General features: G+C 42.2%; 1 protein-coding gene across 1 annotated transcript; it reads right to left on the bottom strand.

Moving 5' to 3' along the window:
* Positions 1-312: 312 nt before the first annotated feature.
* On the bottom strand, positions 313-1,722 carry LOC131218187 (probable methyltransferase At1g29790). Its single transcript, XM_058212869.1, has one exon. The coding sequence runs from the start codon at positions 1,720-1,722 to the stop codon at positions 313-315; it is 1,410 nt and encodes a 469-aa protein (XP_058068852.1).
* Positions 1,723-18,374: the final 16,652 nt, after the last annotated feature.

The following is an 18,374-nucleotide window of genomic DNA, read 5'->3' as shown; positions in this document are numbered from 1 at the left end:
TCCAGAAATTATCAGAGATTCAGCAGCTGTATCCATACCACCATTTCCTTCCCTGCCAATGTATCACATCCGTAGAATATCCGACCTATTCAAAAGGCTCGCCGCACCATAATGATTACCTGATCTAGAAACCAACCCATTCCGATCATTAGATGTGTAAAACTAATATTCGATCATTGATCGGATATTCTGTAAGTGACATTGGTGAGAAAGAAATGGTTTCGCGGATATCCTGCTCTATCTGATCATTTGTCTACAATGGAAGAATTGCATTGTAGAGGCTGATCATTCCTTCACAAAAGGATAGAAAGCTTAAGCTCTCAATGGCTTCTCTAAAACAGAAGAAAAAAAGAGCTCATCACCATCCTTATCTGTCTTAGGTACTACTCTCCAAAGCAGCTTCTTGTAGCCCAGTCTGTGAAACTCATCCAAGTATAGCTTCATGTTGTCCTTGCCACAAAAGAAGCGGTCGATCCAAAGAAGCCCTCTCGGCCGTAGGATCCGGTCCCAATCGAACAGCACATACTGGAGGAGCTCCACCCCAATCCACCCATCCAAAAACAGCATCGAATGGATGATATCGAGCGTGTTGTCGAAGAATGGTAGCCTCGAACCGACCGACAGGTAGAGTGGGAGGAGGCCTCTCGATGCAATCACCTCACTGAAAGGAGCTCCAAGGTTGAGGGTGGCTGAAGCTATGGTCACATTCCTCTCCCTCATGATCGCAGCGAATGTGCCTGTTGTTGGGCTGAAATCCAGCCCGATTCGAATCTCCCCGGTCGGCTTCAATGCCAGAACCTCATCGGCAGTGAACTCCGGCGATGTGGGCCTGTCCATTGTTGCATTCTCCCAGCCCCTCTTGGAGAGGTTGAAGCAATCAGCACACTTGAAGAAGCCTCTCTTGCCTACTGTATTGTTTGACATCAAACAGGTGAAGCTCTTGCACTTGTAGTGTGTCCACAGAATGTTAGTGTCGCCAGGCAGGCCCCACATAGATGAATTTAATGGCAGTGGCTTAGTGTAATGTGGGGGAGATCTTGCGAAGCACCGCCTTCTGGGAAGTGGGTCACACCCGGCCACGATTAGCTTCTGGGCCATGATCCAATCATCTGGGCACCTCCCATACATTTTGTATGACATGAAGCGACCGATGTCTGCGGCTGCACCGGTGCATGCTAATCCAATGGATGGATACACAGCTTCCACGCCGAGGAAATTCTTCAACCCATGCCTGTTGGGCTTAGGTGATGTGTAGTTGCGAATCTCGCCGGAGCCGAACAACCCATTACGTGGCAATGCATCATCAAATTCGCCATCATCTCCTTCGCCAAGTTCATCGTCACCATCAATGTTGCTTGTGTTGTTCCAGTCGACAGGTGCATCGCTGTAGAGATGGGATAGACGGTCGGCGAGGTTGTCTAACGACACGGCGATGGCAAGCACTCGATTGGCGTACTTGGATGCAGTATTTGAGGTGGGGCTTTCACTATGTAGCTGATCAAGCAAATGGCCCACTTGGGTCTGGAGATTTGATATGTGGCTGTGGATGGAGGAAGGTATGAGAGTCTGATCATTTGTATTGGTGAAGGCAATGTAGGAGGTGGAAATGTATGTAGTGATGATAATCACTGAGAGTAGTATGATGAGAAGGAGAGGATATAGCAGTGTGGGAAGTGGGCTTGGAAGGCATCTCGATGGGTTGGAATTGGTTTCTTTCTTCATTTTCCTGAAAAGGCTGTTCTATTTTCAGGGTTTTCTCTATTTTCCGTTCATTCCTTTGGATGGCCCACTTGGATTGTATTGTAGTAGAAAAGGATTGTCTACTGCCCTGCCACCAGACCGGTGGCTGATGGTTGGTGCTCTGTCGGCCCCACCATGATGTATGTGTTTCATCCATTCCGTTCATACCTTTTTACAGATCATTTTAGGCTTAATCCAAAAAATGAGAGGGATATAAATCTAAGTTGGACCACACCAGAGGAAAATAATAGTGATTGGATATCCACCATTAAAATCCTCCTAAGGCCCACTGTACTGTTTATTTGACATCCAATCTGTTGATTAGGTCATACAGACCCAGATGAAGGGAAAACAACAAAGATCAGCTTGATCCAAAACTTTTATGGCCCCCAAAAGTTTTTTAATAGTCGACGTTCATTCAACACTGTTTCCTGTAATGTGATCCCCTTGAGAATGGGATATAGCTCATTTTTGGGCTCACAGCATAAAAATGATATAGAAAAATAGATGGACGGCATGGATGAAACATATACATCATGGTGGGCCCCACAGAGCGCCGACCACCAGACATTGGCTGGTGGCAGGGGAGTAGCCAATCCGTTTCCATTGCAGTAGTTTCTACAGTGTTGACTTTGAAAGTGTTCTCATATTGTAGATTGGTAGCTTTACTTTTGCTGTGGTGGATCATTAAGGATTTTCCTCACCGTATAGCTGATATGTGGACAGTGAGGAGATGGATCCAGACCATTCATCTAGTGTGTCCTACTGATGGATGGCCGTAGGTTGAAAACAACACACTGAATGGTTATTCTTATCATATAGACGGTGGATTTTAAATAAGCGGTCGAAAATGAAGGTGGGTCCAGGGGAAGAAATCCATGCCTAAGATCATCGTTTGGATGTGACACTCAATGAGTAATATCTATGGAGAAGACCCACATGGTGGACAGCCCTAGGTTCACTTGTTCAATTGCCACGTGTCAGGAATTGGGTGATGAATAGGAATTCCTCATCCAGCGCAACGGTTGGGATTCCGCATCTGCATTGTAAACATGTTGGATCCTCCCTAGGTGATATTGTGTGATTTTCTTTTCCTAGATTTGGATGGAGTTTTAGGATTTTGAGGAACGGAGTCTTCAACTTCCATTATTTTAAGATCTTCCTTGGGGAAAATGAGCTTTGCTGAGTGCACACGCGTGTGCAATAAAGATCATGTACACACGCCACACATGTAAGCATGCCACGTTAGGTCCGAGATTGATCCATACATCAGAATCGAATCCCTATATTGATGCCCTAGCCCAAGAATAAGCTTGACCCACTTATCAGATGGTCTACAATTAGCGAAAAAAAATCAACGGCCCTAAGAAACTTGGCTAAAGTTTTTTAACCATCCATTTGTTTTCAATATTGGGACATATATGTTGAGTGGACCTGATTTATTTCTGGGAAAACATGCAGGAAGATTGGACCAACCTGATTGATGGATTGGATCTCCCACCTGTGCCATGCTGGCACTTGTATGGCACGTACATGACCTTTTGTTGCACATGCATAAGCACTCAGCAAAGATCCAAGATGAGATCCCCAAAAGGGAAGATTTCAAAAGGGCATCAGCTCTCACGTCCAACCAGTTGGACGATCAGTTACCATCCAACCAAAGGATAGTTCAACATAAGCCCAAGCTCAGCCCATCCAGTGATGAGCCTAAATAGTCCAGCTCAAGCCAAACCAAATGTTTGTCTCAAGTCTAACCCTGAAAGCTTAAGCAGCTAACTCTATATACATGTAAGTATTGAAAAAATTGTTTGATAATTTGTCTGAAAAAAGTTCTGTTATAAAAAAAATAATTATTTTTTTATACAAAAATCTGTTTGATAAAGATAAATTATAATTTTTTAAAAATTGACAATTTGCCATATTTATCTCTATTGTCTCAATATCTATCTTTTAAAGAATATGTAACAAAACATGGTATTGTATTGGCACCAAATTTGGCACACCTATGTTTAGGTACATCTCTCAAATATGACATTTCAATTAATGAATTATATGTTATACTTTTCTTAATAGAATAATCATAACCATATCATCATGTAAAAAAAAATATCCACCATTTTAAAAATATCAAACATTTTTTTTTTTTCACTTGGATATCCTCCACAGTGATACATTTACAAGAATGAAAGTGTTGAATGCAATATTGTTCTTAGGCACATTGGTGGATGTCTCGTTAGAATAGATGGAAGTTGTGGATAAGACATATACATCACGGTGGGCCCCATAGATCCCCTAACAAAATCGTTCGCCTTTAGGTACCCAATTTGCAGTTTGCCGGACCCGACACAGATATTCTAGTGCACGGAGCTGTGCAGAGCCCACAGATATGTATGTGACAAATCCACTCTGTCCATCTGATTTGCAAGTCCACGATAGGACATGAGTCTAAAATTTAGGCAGATCCAAAACTCGTGTGACCCATGCCACACGAAACAGTGGGGATTGAGCACCTAGGGTGATATAAATTTGTATTAGTATAATATTTTATCTATATTATTTTTGGGTTCATATCTTATAATGATCTTAAAAATATGGATGGAAAGTGTGGATCTAAGAAATGCATAAGCATGGGGCTCATGTAAATTTCATACTTCAAGAAATTTCATTGCTTGCTGTGTAGTGTAGGAGAGTGGATTAGGTGAGACACCCAAGATGGAGCAGCTCATACTGTGGGGCTCAACTTGATGTTAGTATTGTGTATCTACTTTGTCCATCCATTTCTTCGTATCATTTTATAGCATGATGCTAAAAATTAAGGAGATCCAACTATCAGGTGGACCATACTCCATGAAAAGTGGTGATTGAACACTTTACTATTAAAAACTTCTCAGGGCTCACCTTGATGTTTTCAGTAGTTTTTATTTGCCATCCAATCTCTTGATAAGTTTGCATAAGCCAAGACGAAGAGTAAAATCAAATATAAGCTTGATCCAAAACTTTTGTGGCCCAGCAATGTTTCCTATGGTATGGTCTAGCTAATAATTGAATTTTCTTCAATTTTTGAATAATGCCCTAAAGTGATTTAGAAAATTGGATGGACATAGTGGATACAAAATACACACATCAAGTGGCTCCTATAGTCCTTGAGGTGATTCTTATTTCCGTGACTTTGGTTAAGTTTGTGATTCTCCCTGTAGATATGGCCGAGGTGATCTTGGGATGACGATTGTGCCGAAGAATATAGTGAGGATCGTGGGTGCATGGATGATGTCACATGATGCGTAAGCGATCTGTAGACTTGTTGAGGTGGTGCCTAATTTTTACGGGTGATGGAATGAGGTTGTTGACATTGAGGCGCAGGTGTCTATCGAGTCCACAAATGTACTGATGGCCGGAGACCAAGATGAAAATCGTGCTGGAATGGGAGGCGAGGTGATTGGGCATAGTTGTCCAACTTAGTCTTCGAGTCCTTAGTTGTAACAGGTTTTTGAGATTAGAATGTAGAAGTGTGATCTTGGTCGGTCTAACCCTGGCAACCTAAAAATATTTTAAGGCTTAACTAATTTACTCCCAAGTAATCCGCTACCAAAGGTATTGGGTCCAGGCATCTTTGTCGAGGCATTTCAAATACCCACAGTTGAAAATGAAAATAAAAGAAAATATGGTTGTTACACCCTCCATCACATGAGTGGTTCAGTTTGATTGAATTGAGAGGAACACTGCTTAATAATAGCAGACTTAGCTTGATTAATTTCTTTTCTAAGGTGTAGCTGGCTATATATATCCCTCTATATTTATATATATCTTTGATTTCAGTTGATTTCCTTCACTAAATTCTCCATTTCACCATCTTCAGGTATTTGTAGACAGTTACTTTTGGTCATTGTGGTATTAAATATATGTTTGAAAATGTGGTGTTTATGCTTCTTTATTGGTTGTTTGTCATATATAATTAAGAGACCAACCACCTCTAGGTTTTTGATTTTTTGATTTTTTGATTTTTTTTTTTACACACACTCACGCTGCAGCGGGAGTTCACCACCTATGGATACTCGAACCCTTCACCGGGTGTTGAAACTCCCGGGAGTCTACCAGCATGTCTTAACAACCCAATTATCATGTATAACTTGCATCTTTAGGGTGAGGGCGTCTTCGTACCTACCTGGCAACATCTTATGATCAATTCAATCTAGTTGTGATGGGTCGGTCACAAACACAAAACTCAAGTTGACCACAGAAAATGATAAAGTGGGGATTGAGTGCTTACCATCGAAAACTTCTTGGGACCACAAAAGTTCTTATTTTGTATTTTCCCATCCAGGTCTATGTGACTTACGATCAGGTGGGATGATAAATAAAAATCACCCTAGGCTGTAGAAAATTGTCAAATGTAATAACTATGGGTATGCTTGAATTCTAGTGTCATGCCTTAAAATGAGCTGAGCTCCAAGTTGTACCAACGGTTCAAAGGAGATCAAAGTTAAATGGGCACTGTGATGATATATTTATTATATCCACACCATTCATTCATTTTTGGAGATCATTTTAGAGCACTGTCCAAAAAATGAATCATATCCAAAGCTCAAATGGACCACACCAAAAATAGCAGCGGGATAATGATTTTTACCGTTAAAAACTTCTTAGGGCCCACCATAACATTATTTTCCATCTAATCTGTACATAAGGTCACAAATACCTAGATGAAGTGGAAAAATAAATTTCATATTGATCCGAAACTTCTGTGGCCCCTAAAAGGGTTTCAATGGAAGACGTTCAATCCCCCACTGATTTTTACAGTGTGGTCCACTTGATCTTTAGGCCTGTCTTATTTTTCATCTCAAGCCTTATGACGAGCTCGCAAAATGGATGGACAATTTAGATATAACACATATCTCATAATAGGACCACAGAACTTGCTGACGTCAATACATCAGGTATATATCTGGTGTGTGGCACACCAGCCAATCCGCTTCCATTGCCACGACGTTGCCACCAAGGTCGGCAGCAGGGTCGCCCTGGTAGCGGATGGCCTGGTGTGCCACACACCACAGAGGTCTGTGTGTGTTAAGGTCGGAAGCAGATTGCCTACTGAGTAACTCAGTACCTAGTAAACTCTATGGCACCCAGCGTGATATATGTATTTTATCCACTCCTACCGGATAATTTTAGAGCTTAAATACAAAAAATGAAGCATATACAAAACTTAAGTGGACCACTCCACATGAAACGGTGTGATTTGAACTTCTACCAGTTGAAAAATTCTCGAGGGCCACATAAGTTTTGGATCAATCTGATATTTGTTTTTCCCCTTTAGCCATGTCTATGTGATCTTATGAACAGTTTAGATGATAAATAAACATCACTGTGGGCCCTACAAAGGTTTCAATGGTGGAAATCATTATTTCCATTGTTTCTTGTGGTGTGGTCCACTTGAGATTTGGATATGCTTAAAATTTAGAATCACCCCCTAAAAGGAGATGGAAAAATGGATGAACGATGTGGATAAATCACATACGTTCACAATGGGCCTACCACGGTTTAGTCATTACAATAAAAGCCTACTGAGTAACTCAGTACTGCGCAATCACATTTGGTTAATGTTGCCAAGTTTTCGTGAGCTCTACCATGATCCATGTGTTATATCCACAACATTTGTTATATTTTGGCGACATCATTCTATAACATGGGTAAAAAATGAGGGAGATCTAAATCTCTAGTGGACCACATCACATAAAGCAGTGGGACAATGAGGCTTACTGTTAAAATCTTCCTATAAAACCTATCATGATGTTTACTTTCCATCCAACCTGTTCATAAGGCTACACAGGGTTGGGTGATGGGAAAGCACAAACATAAGCTTGATACCTGTTCATAAGGCTACACAGGGTTGGATGATGGGAAAGCACAAACATAAGCTTGATCGAAAACTAATGTGGCCCCCAAAAAGTTTTTGATGGCAGATGTTTAATCTCCGCTGTTTTCCGTGGGGTGGTCTACTTGATATTTGGATCTGCCTTGTTTGTTTGGGACACGACGTAAAACAATATTAAAAAATGGACTGTTATTGCCCAAGGATACTGGGTGGGATCCAACGCGATGTTTTTCAGAAAATTTTCAAGACGTGACAAGAAAATGAAGTGTATCCAACACTTAAGTCGACCACACGAGAAGGAATATTGGGAATAAAGTGAGAAACGTTGAAGCATTCTGATGGCCATAAAAGTTGTGTCAGGCTATCTTTTCCATGTTTAGACTTGGAATGACCTTATAAATGGTTTGGATAGCATACAAGCATCAAGGTAGAGAGCCCAAGAAAGTTTCAACGGTAGGAATTTCTTTTACCAATTTTTCCTCTCGTGTGACTCACCTGAGCTTTGTATCCGTCTCATTTTTGGTGGTGGAACGTCCTAAAATGAGCTTGCAAAATGGATGGACAGAATGGATTTCTTACATACAGTGAAGTGGGCGTACTAAAAAAATGGATGGCCTGTGTGGATATAACACATACACCATAGTGGGCCACAAAACTTGGTGATGTCAACACACCACCAAAGTTAGTGGCGTGTGGTACACCATGCAATCCGCTTCCGGCATGACTCCTTTCTCTCCCTCTCTCGCTCTCTCTCTCTCCTGCTGAGGGACCGAAAGACCCTTTTTTTGTTCTTTTTTTTTTTTTTCGGGGTTAGCTTGTTAGTACACACCCATGTCAGTACACACACTCCATGTTAGCCAACCCCGTTAGGGATCGATACCAAGGCCTTAAGTGTAAACGAGGTATCTCCACTCAGCCTGCCAGTTGAGCTATGGAACTGTGTGCACCGAAAGACCTTTCTCGAAGAGAAACGATGGGGACGCTGGGAAAAGCGATATACACCGTTGGATTCCGAGTTTGGGAGACCTGGCAAACCCTTGATAGCTTCAGCTGTGCCGCCTCAAGGCAACTACTACTTCCAAGTTCCAAGAGCACTTGTGAAGGCATCGGACGCTCGTGATGAGGATGATTTTGTGGTTCCTCAATTCGGACGCACAGGAGGACGTACTGTGGTCCATGACGTCATCCTGAGCGGATAACTATTCCGAATCCAATGAACTTTTCTTAAATCTTTACAAAGATACTCCAATCCATGTCAAAAATAACAAAATGAAATAATTTCTATAAATTTGTAATAAATTAATTGATGATTAAAACAAGCTTACAAGCTTATTAAATAATGACATGAAACCTAATAAGAAGTTTCGGAATTAAACTACAACTAAAACTCTTACAAATAGTGACCTACTATAAATAGTAAACTTAATATTTATAGATTGTGGTGATTCCTACTATAGTCATCAAGGTTTTTAGGCAAAAATAGTAGGTGTCCTATTTGGCCCAACCATGTGATTCTATTGATTATTCTAAGTACTTTTCATGTTGGATGCAACTCCTAAAGCCCAATGAATGAATAGTTATTGTAAAATCTTGAATTTTAGCTATTTTGGATTGTAAAAAATTCTTTAAAAAGAATAATTTATTTTTAATATATATATATATATATATATATATATATATATATATATATATATATATATATATATATATATATATATATATATATATATATATAGTCCACGTCGTCACTTATTAACCCTTGACGTTCGAGGTGAGTGTATACATAAGTGATACTAGTAAAAAATTGCATAAATTCGATTAACCAACCATATGAAGCCAACGAATCCACCTAATCACTTAAACATCAAGTCTAGCCTTGTAAATTGTTCATCTAGGGGTCAAATCTAAACAACCTATCACTGACTAATCAAGACAACCATAATTAAATTAAAGATCCACCCAACACCGAGCCAGTTATGGCCTGGATCTTAACTAACGGACCAAGTTAATCTATTTACTCATTTAGCTTAAAAACCAACGGCTTAGGGTACTTATGATTGAAACACCATTTTTGCTAATTTCGAATAGGCCACACTATGAACTTAGTTAATCCAGACCCTAACAACTGCGCCCAAGAAATCTCCCTACATAATTCATTTAGAAAATGCCTCGATTATCCGAACAAGCTCCAGATCGCTCGTTAGTAGCCTACTTGTTCCGAAATTATAGAATAATGTCTGTCTCAGTAGGCTTGACGTCCATCGCGAGTGGCGAACCAAGAAAGTGCCCATAACTACTCAACTTGGGCCAGAAACCCAGTGCTTGAAACACGCGATCCCCTAGGCTGAAATCTGAAAACTTAAGTGAAATAAACCTTGCGCTCTTTCGCAAAGTTACGGCTTTCCAACCGTTAAATCGCAATCAAACTTAGGCTATAAGTTAGGGATATTTCCCTACTTATATCCGTAAAGCTGGGGCCCTGATCGAACATCGGTGACCGTTGATCGTAAATAAGGCCCCCACGGCCAATCAACTCATCTGTTTGCCACCAAACTTGGAACAACCCTTCATCTGACCATGGGGCACCTACTCCATGATGTAGATGGGTTAGCGGGCTCACTGGGATAGCCCCAGGGACCAAAAATCCACCCACCAGGGGTATATACATTAGAACAAATCTCCCTAGGCCGAATTAGACTAATTTTCAGACTATATAAGCCCTTAAATTTCTCTCCCATACTTCCATACGAATTTCTTGCAAGTGGGGAGAATAGAGAGGGAGTGAAGGTTGAGAAAGAGCTTAAGGAGACTGGAGGTTGAGAAATTTCCTCCCCCACCTCAGCCCCGCGCCGGAGCTTGCAACCCCACCGCCGCGGGAGCACCTTGCCAGCAACTAGAAGGTATCCTTCCAACCCTCTTTTAGTTTTTAGTACATTAGGTTCATTGCATGTATCCTAACATGCAAATCCTATTATCACAGTGCTCCAACACTCCCGTTCGTGGGACTGATAGCTTGGGAATGGCTTCCCAAGCCGTCAAACTATTCTAGGTGCGGACCATTATCTTAGGTGGCCATTTATTAAATGTAGGCTAGCATTAATGAATTTCTATGAGAATTTTACTATGCATGTTGTTTTCTAAGGGAAATAATAGTAGACATTCATTTTAATATAATTAAACTTGACTAGAAGGGAAGTATTTTAGCTCCAAGCCATCTGATGTTTACCTTGTTTGATTTCTTTTCAACTATGAGAAATTTGAGTATAGCTCATCCCCAAACCTGTGGTAATTTGGAGGAAATGTGCTGCATGCCTTCCATGTATATGAATTGAGATAATTGACTGCATAATTACTTGCATGCATGTTCAAATTTTCACAATTAGGAATAGTATATGTTACTCTTACAATATTAAGTGAATTGAAACCCTTACATGCTTGCTTAGAACTCCCTTACAATTTGATTTTTAGCCATATCAAATATATGAATCTGATACTTACGTATGCTTGATTTCCCACAACTAGAAGTAAATCGTAATATTTTTTGTTATGTCTAGAAATACAATCTCCCTTGTTGGGTTGGCCAGCAAACACCGAAGCCCATAGCGGCAGCTTCATTAGTAGGGCTGTCAAAAGGCCAATCTGACCCATTTAGTTCAAGTACAGATAGCCAGCAATAGTTAGACTACATGGGACGCTTGCTCCCAATGTCGTGTGATCTGCAACTCGCTTGAACGGGATAAATTGGCTCACTAGCTGACCAACCATGTGTGTTAACCATGTATAGTCACGTCTGCCTGAATTTGAAGCACCCCATAGCTTTGAGAGGCTTACTGATAACCGTTAGTGATTCGATCCCATTAAGACTCATGAGCCAGGCATTGTGGAATGAGATATCGTGTTCAAGCTGTCGGCCTATGCTGGGGTGACGAGCCTCCCCGTAGTGACCAGTGAGCAAATAAGTCTCGGGAGCCGGGCATGGTGGAATGAGACACTGTGTCCGAGTTGTCGGCCTACACTGGGGTGATGAGCTTCCCCATAGTGACCAACGAGCACAGGAGGTGATGGGTTCTTTTTCAAACGGCCCCCGTTAAATTACTCGACCAATGGTTTCATGTCAGAGTATCGTTCGAATGACCCGGGTATGAGAAAAATTGGATGAAGAGCCCTTCCCTATGGTGATTTGGTTATGTGACAAGCCCATACCTTGGAATCGAGTGGTTATATTCAGTATTTGGGTGACAACCCATACTAAGTTGGTCCTCAAACCTTTAGGTATCATGCCTTACCTTTGAAATTATAAATTTGTGAGTCAGATGGATGATACCTAAATTTGAATTATGGATCGCAGGCTCAGAGCCATTACGATCGCCTTGGACCAAGTGATCTGGATAAAGTCATTGATTAAATGGAGGTGTTTCAACTTCCCTAATCTTACTGGATGAATGGACTTAATTAAATACTTGGCTAACATGAATATTCATAGCATCGCATTAGTTAGGATAACGACTCGGCAGTCAAGGTCGCATTGAGGGAGTGTTGGACATTGCGAACGTAAGATGGTGTCACTTGAGGGAGTGTTGGATAGTGAGGGCATGCATCATATCATAATAACATGCATATACATTAATAAGAGTAGCTAGGAATTGTGTGGGTTAATGCTTTTTATTAATTGCGTCTATGGAATTAATAACATGTGTAACTTGTTACTAATGGAACCCATTGAGTTAATCACTCACTCCCACTTTGGGACGGTGTTTTAAAACACTAACCAGAGACTTTTTGTATATGCAGGTTGTCATGCCTCGAACTCAGAAACTGGGCTCACAAAATGTCTAATCGCCGAATCCAGCGCCGACAACCTCCGTAGTACCCCATTCTCGGCTCCTGGCACCCATTTACCAGGTTCCGATCCTGGGATCCTGCAAGGAGGATTTTCAACATCGGTTCAATTTGTAATAAACATAACCGAAGGCATAACCTACAAATAACAACTAAAAACTCCATCACATTTTAAGTATGATAAAAAACTTATAAGTACAGTACGCATAAAGGGAAATACAATGATGATAGACAAAAGCTTCAAGATAATCTGCTATGTGCTCCTGCCTCAACGCTGCTGCAATCCAATGCCACCTACACATAACGGTCGTGCATAAGCTTACGGAAAGCTTAGAGGGTAGTGAAAGTGTGTGTGTAATGTAGTAATATAATTATACAATTTCAGAGTAATGTGGAATATGCTAATGAATACATGAATACTATTAGCCGTACCAAGGCTATGCGATGTAAGGCATGAATGATGTCGGCCATAACAAGGCCATGCAATGCGAGATGCAACTTAAGCATATGAATCCTCATCTTAGTCCACGTATCAATACAGCTTAACTCTGGAATATCACTAGGGTCTAGTGCACTCCAAACCAGATTGCCGCCCCATCGCGCGCAACAAGGTGAGTAGAAGAGATTTCACTACCGCTTGCCACTATCGAGCTCGGTTCGTCGATAGCGGGCCCATTCCTCGAGCTAGTCAAACTCAGCCTAGCTTTGCCCCCTCCTTTAGGGCGGGTAAGGCCGCGTCCCCTTCCAACTGACCACGATGCAGTGGAAAGTGCGGCCTTCTGGTAATTGACACTCGACGCTCATGCATCCACTCGGTGTAGATGTTGGAGCAACTTCTTGGTATCATAAGGGTTTAGAGAATTTCACCCAAGGACATCTATACCACCTCATGTAGAATAAGATTTTTGGTGTCCAATCCTGCTAACTATGATATGTCTGTGGAGGCTACGGCCCTGATGTCGCTAGGGCGTACAGTAATCATGTCACACAATGCAAAATGCATGAATCACATTATCCAGTCATTCAGTAATCTTGTGTGTATCACACGCTCATGTGGGCAACTCCCCCTATCAGGGAGTACCATAATAATCTGCCCAATGGAATGTGCTATAATCAATCACTCCTCAAATCAAGCATACATATGATGCGTATGGGCATGGATTGTGGAACTATACTAAGCATATTATGATGATCATGTATCCCCCTTTACATTAAGGTTGGGCCTAAGCGGCCTACCCATAATCCTAGGGATTCGGAAAGGGTTCCTTCGCCATACTATTACATGACCTGCTAGATGCCCTAGGGGGCCCAAATGAGTCCTAGATGGACTCCAAAATAAAAGAAGTAATCCTACTAACAACAATGGGGGCCCAACATCTTGGGATAGCTCAATGAGAATAGATGGATCATGCAAATGAGGCCCAATAATTAGGGTCAACCCACGTAGAGAATAGTGTGAATGGGCCTAATAAGGCCTAAGGGAAGGTCACAATGAGGACATCTAACCATCATTGCCCATCAATGTGGACATTTAACCAACATTGCTCCTAATGAGTGGCCCACATAAGGGATTCATATACAATGTAACGGCCACACATACATCACATTAGACCTCATTCATGGGCCTCTCATATATCGCACTAGGCTTCATACAGGGGCCTCAAACGTATCACAATGGGCCACGCCCACGGACCTCGAATACATCATAATGGGTCTTGCCCATGGGCCTCAGATACATCTCAATGGGCCTCAGATACATCACAATGGGCCTCATCCCATGGTCCTCCAACCTATCGCAATGGGCCTCATCAAATGGGTCGTAAATGCATCACCATGGGCTTCATACATGGGCCTCATATACAACAAGTGGGCCGCACTGCTTGAGTCTCATATGCATCAAATGGGTCACGTATCTGGCCTCGAATACATCAAATGGGCGATGCGACATGAGCCTAACCATACAAACAGGTGGGCCCCGCACATGAGCTAAAAATACATCATGATGGGCCTCATGGATGGGCCGCACCAGTGGCCCTCAAGTGGGCTTGGACCACACCAAAAATCATTTCAATAGTTGTAAGGTGTAACATGTGTATCACTATATACTATTATTCCATGGGGCACATGGCCCACTAATGATGATTAGCACTGTCCAAACATTGTCCAGGTAGATCAGCACCATCCAAACATTTCCCATGTAATCAGCACCATCCAAACATTGTTCAGCACCGTCCAGCACGGTCTGGACGGTGTGGAGGAAACAATTACATTACGTGGGCCCTATGGTGGATGGACGGTTGGGACCCAACAATACCACACGTGGGACCCATAGAACTTGCTGACGTCAGTCCAGCGGTGGGTTCCACCATCTGGACGGCTTGGATCTCACATATACATCATGTGGGAGTTCCACATACAACAACTGTATGGCTGGTTGAGGCACCCAGCCAATCCGTTCCCCATACCAGGTGGGTCCCACATCATAATATAATATAATATTATATATATATATATATATATATTAATATACATATATCATGGTGCGCCCCACCCAAACGGTCCAGATAGACGGTTGGGGAAAGCACGCACCCCATGATGGCCCACCATCAAAACGATTCATGTGGGTCCATGTGGTGTGGCCCACACATGAGATATATATTATATATTTATATATTATTATATTATATGTTTATATATTTATTATTATTTTTTATTTATTTATTTTTTGGAGTAGCAACCAGTGTCTAGATAGATGGATGCTGGATGAAATACATACAGCGAGGTGGCCCACTATCCAAGCCATGGACGGTGAGGATCCACTCGTGCATCATGGTGAGGTCCACCGTGATATGGACGGGGTGGATGTAAACCATACATCATGGTCAGGGCGGTACAGTGCTGTCTAAATAACCCAGCACTATCCAGATCATCTGGATAGTGCTGGATGAAACAAATATATCATGGTGCAGTCCACAGCACCATGGACGATGTGAATCAGATCATGCATCAAGGTGGGCCACCAGCCATCACACGAAGAGAGAGAGAAAGAGAAAGAGATACTGGCGGTGATGGAGGGGCCCCGCCACTATAGGCCCCTCTTGATACAAAGTATACATCAAGGTGGGTCCCACCATATGTGGGCCCTTAAATCACACAAATAAAAATGAAAAATGTAGATCTAAGATCACCCACCGTCTTCTTCTTCTTAGCTCTTAGGAAAGGTAGTCTCCTTGGCTTCAATCTTAACGGAAGATGATGAAGTTTTGATGGTTAAGATGGGAGATGAGAGGGTAGGAAGTGGGCCACACTAGAGCTTCTTTATGAAAGCTTGGGAAGTTCATACGTTGGAACTTGGATTGCTTGGAAGAGAAGAGAGAAATAAGAGAGGGAGGAGATGGGATGGAGTGATGGATGGGAGAGAGGGATGGGTTGTGTAAGAGTTTTGTTGACTTTTGGGGTAGCTTGTGTAAGAGAGGTATGGGTTGTGATAGGTTGAGTGATGTGTTGAGTGATAGGTTGAGTGATGTGAGTACTTGACTTGTACTTGACCCTTGATGGGATTGATGTAACATTTGGGTAGAGATTCTCTTGGGTTTTACAACGCATGGTGTTTTTCTCGAACTGAACGCGGACCCACATCTCTTGGCCTGGGTCTCGCATCGGCCCGTGAGACGTGGTGACGGCGCAGTCGCTAGGGTACAAGTCTCGGGTTGACAGTGTGTGACTCATGGTCACGCGCAAATACTGGTTACAGGTCACGGATTACCGAAATTCGATAGGGAGGATCGCGAAAATTTACGGAATGGTATAGACTAAGATACGGGTCTTACACATGTACTATGGAGTCTGATGAATTGGAGGAGGAGCTCTCATATTTTCAACTCCTGGGCAGGACATTATAAGTTGCCTTAGGGCCAGCGATGAGACTTTAGGGCCGAGCCATTTTTTTTAGAACCGTATGTATTTTGCTAGGATAGAGTCCCGTATAGTGGATATATACATTCTTGTTAGTCGTATTTTTGAGTTTAAGTTACAATCATTTCAGTGTATATTGTATGATCCATTTTAATTCCTCAAATGCTCAAATGTCAGGTGAAAAGAATTATAAAATTTTGCTTCCGCAAAGCACAAGTTGTCACGCCCCAAACCCGAAAATCGGATTCATAGAAATCCCGATTGCCGAATCTGGTGCTGACAGCCTCCGTAGTACCCCATTCTCGGATCCTAGCGTTCACACGCTAGATTCCGATCCTGGGATCCTACAAGGAGGATTTTTTTTTTGCCAATGTACATTTATCTCGTAATAAGCATAACCACAAGTATACCCAAATCATAAAGGCAACATCATCATCACATATCCACTAATATAATCATTTGAATACAATGCTGAAAGGGAAATACATAAATCGAAATCAAAGCTCCAGAATACAACTGCACGCTCCAAGCTCAACGCTGCTGCAACCTAAAAACACCTGCACGCATCTATCGTGCATAAGCTTATAGAAAGCTTAGAGGGTGGTGTAAGTGTGTGCACAAGGTAAGTGCCAAGTATTCGATACAATGCCATTATCATACAAACTGGAAGTACTGGTAATCCATAAACCGTACAATATCGGAATAAGCAAAGATACTAGCAAGATCATGAATTATCTGAGTAAACAGAAATACTCACAAGATCATAGATCATACGATAACAGAGTAAGCGGAAATATGAACAAGTCCATGAGCCAATCGATATATACGCAATATATAACAGCTACGCAAACGAGGAGTCATAAAGAGCCAAATATCAAATGTAAAGGATGCAATACAATATACATTTCTGATGAGTAACACAAATAGCATCATCATACCTAGACCATATAACCATATAAATGCAATTGGGTATATAATTCCTTATGTGTTCACAAACACGTCAGCCATATCTAAACCATATAAATGTAGAAACACAGTAACCCAAGATGTCGTATGCCGCGGATGTAATGCAATATGCGGTGCGGACGGAATGAACATTCTGGATTGTGAATTCTGGATTGTAGTACGTAGTATCGCAGGCTATGGGGTCTATCACAAGAGACTTCTATCCAAACCAGTCCCATACCTAAATTTGGATAGTCAGACTCAATGTGGTAGACTCCTGATCTCAGGTTAGTCGCGCGCCCCAACCGAAATCCTGGCCATTGCGAAGGCACACGTATCAACTAGTTGCTTACCACCAACCCGAGTAGATAGTGAATGAATGAATGCATGAATGAGTATGCAACTCCGCTCACTAAATCCACATATCGGTCGGTTCATCTCTGGGATCATCACCGGGTTTAGTACACTCCAAATGGCACCGCCGCTCTCCCACCCCAACCCAAGTGAGCATAAGAAACCTCACTATCCGCCTGCCAATAGTCCGCCAATACCTATCCGACGTCGATAGCGGACCCATTCACGAGCTGGTCAAACTCACCTAGTATTGCCCCCTACCCTCGGGAGAGTAAGGCCACACCCTCCCAACCGACCACGACACGGTGGGAGACGCGGCCTCCCGGTATTTGGCACTCGGGCGCTCATGTATCCACTCGGTCCTCGACGTTGGGGCGTCTCCGGCCACGGAGGTTTAGGGATTTTCACCCGGGGACATCTATGGCGCCCGTATGCTAGAACCAAACATTTCGGTGTCCTATTTGGCCATCCACGATATGCCTGTGGAGGCTACGACCACCGATGTCGCTAGGGCGTATAGTAATCATAATGCGAGATGCATGAGTCATACAATCCAGTCATGCATCAATCCTGCACATACCGCGTGCTCATGTGAGATAACCTCCACCTATCACGGAGTCTCATAACAACATGCTCAATGACATATGCAATGATCAACCACCTCTCATAACAAACATGCAGATGATGCGTATGGGCATGTATCATGATG

Source organism: Magnolia sinica, chromosome 11, assembly GCF_029962835.1.
Source record: "Magnolia sinica isolate HGM2019 chromosome 11, MsV1, whole genome shotgun sequence".
In the NCBI taxonomy this organism is placed as follows: Eukaryota; Viridiplantae; Streptophyta; class Magnoliopsida; order Magnoliales; family Magnoliaceae; genus Magnolia; species Magnolia sinica.
Note: the sequence above shows the minus strand (reverse complement) of the source record. Positions and strands in the feature narration are given on the sequence as shown.

Bases quoted from the DNA above. Each gene is read 5' to 3' on its own strand.
- LOC131218187 (XM_058212869.1), bottom strand. From the start codon at position 1,722: ATGAAGAAAGAAACCAATTCCAACCCATCGAGATGCCTTCCAAGCCCA.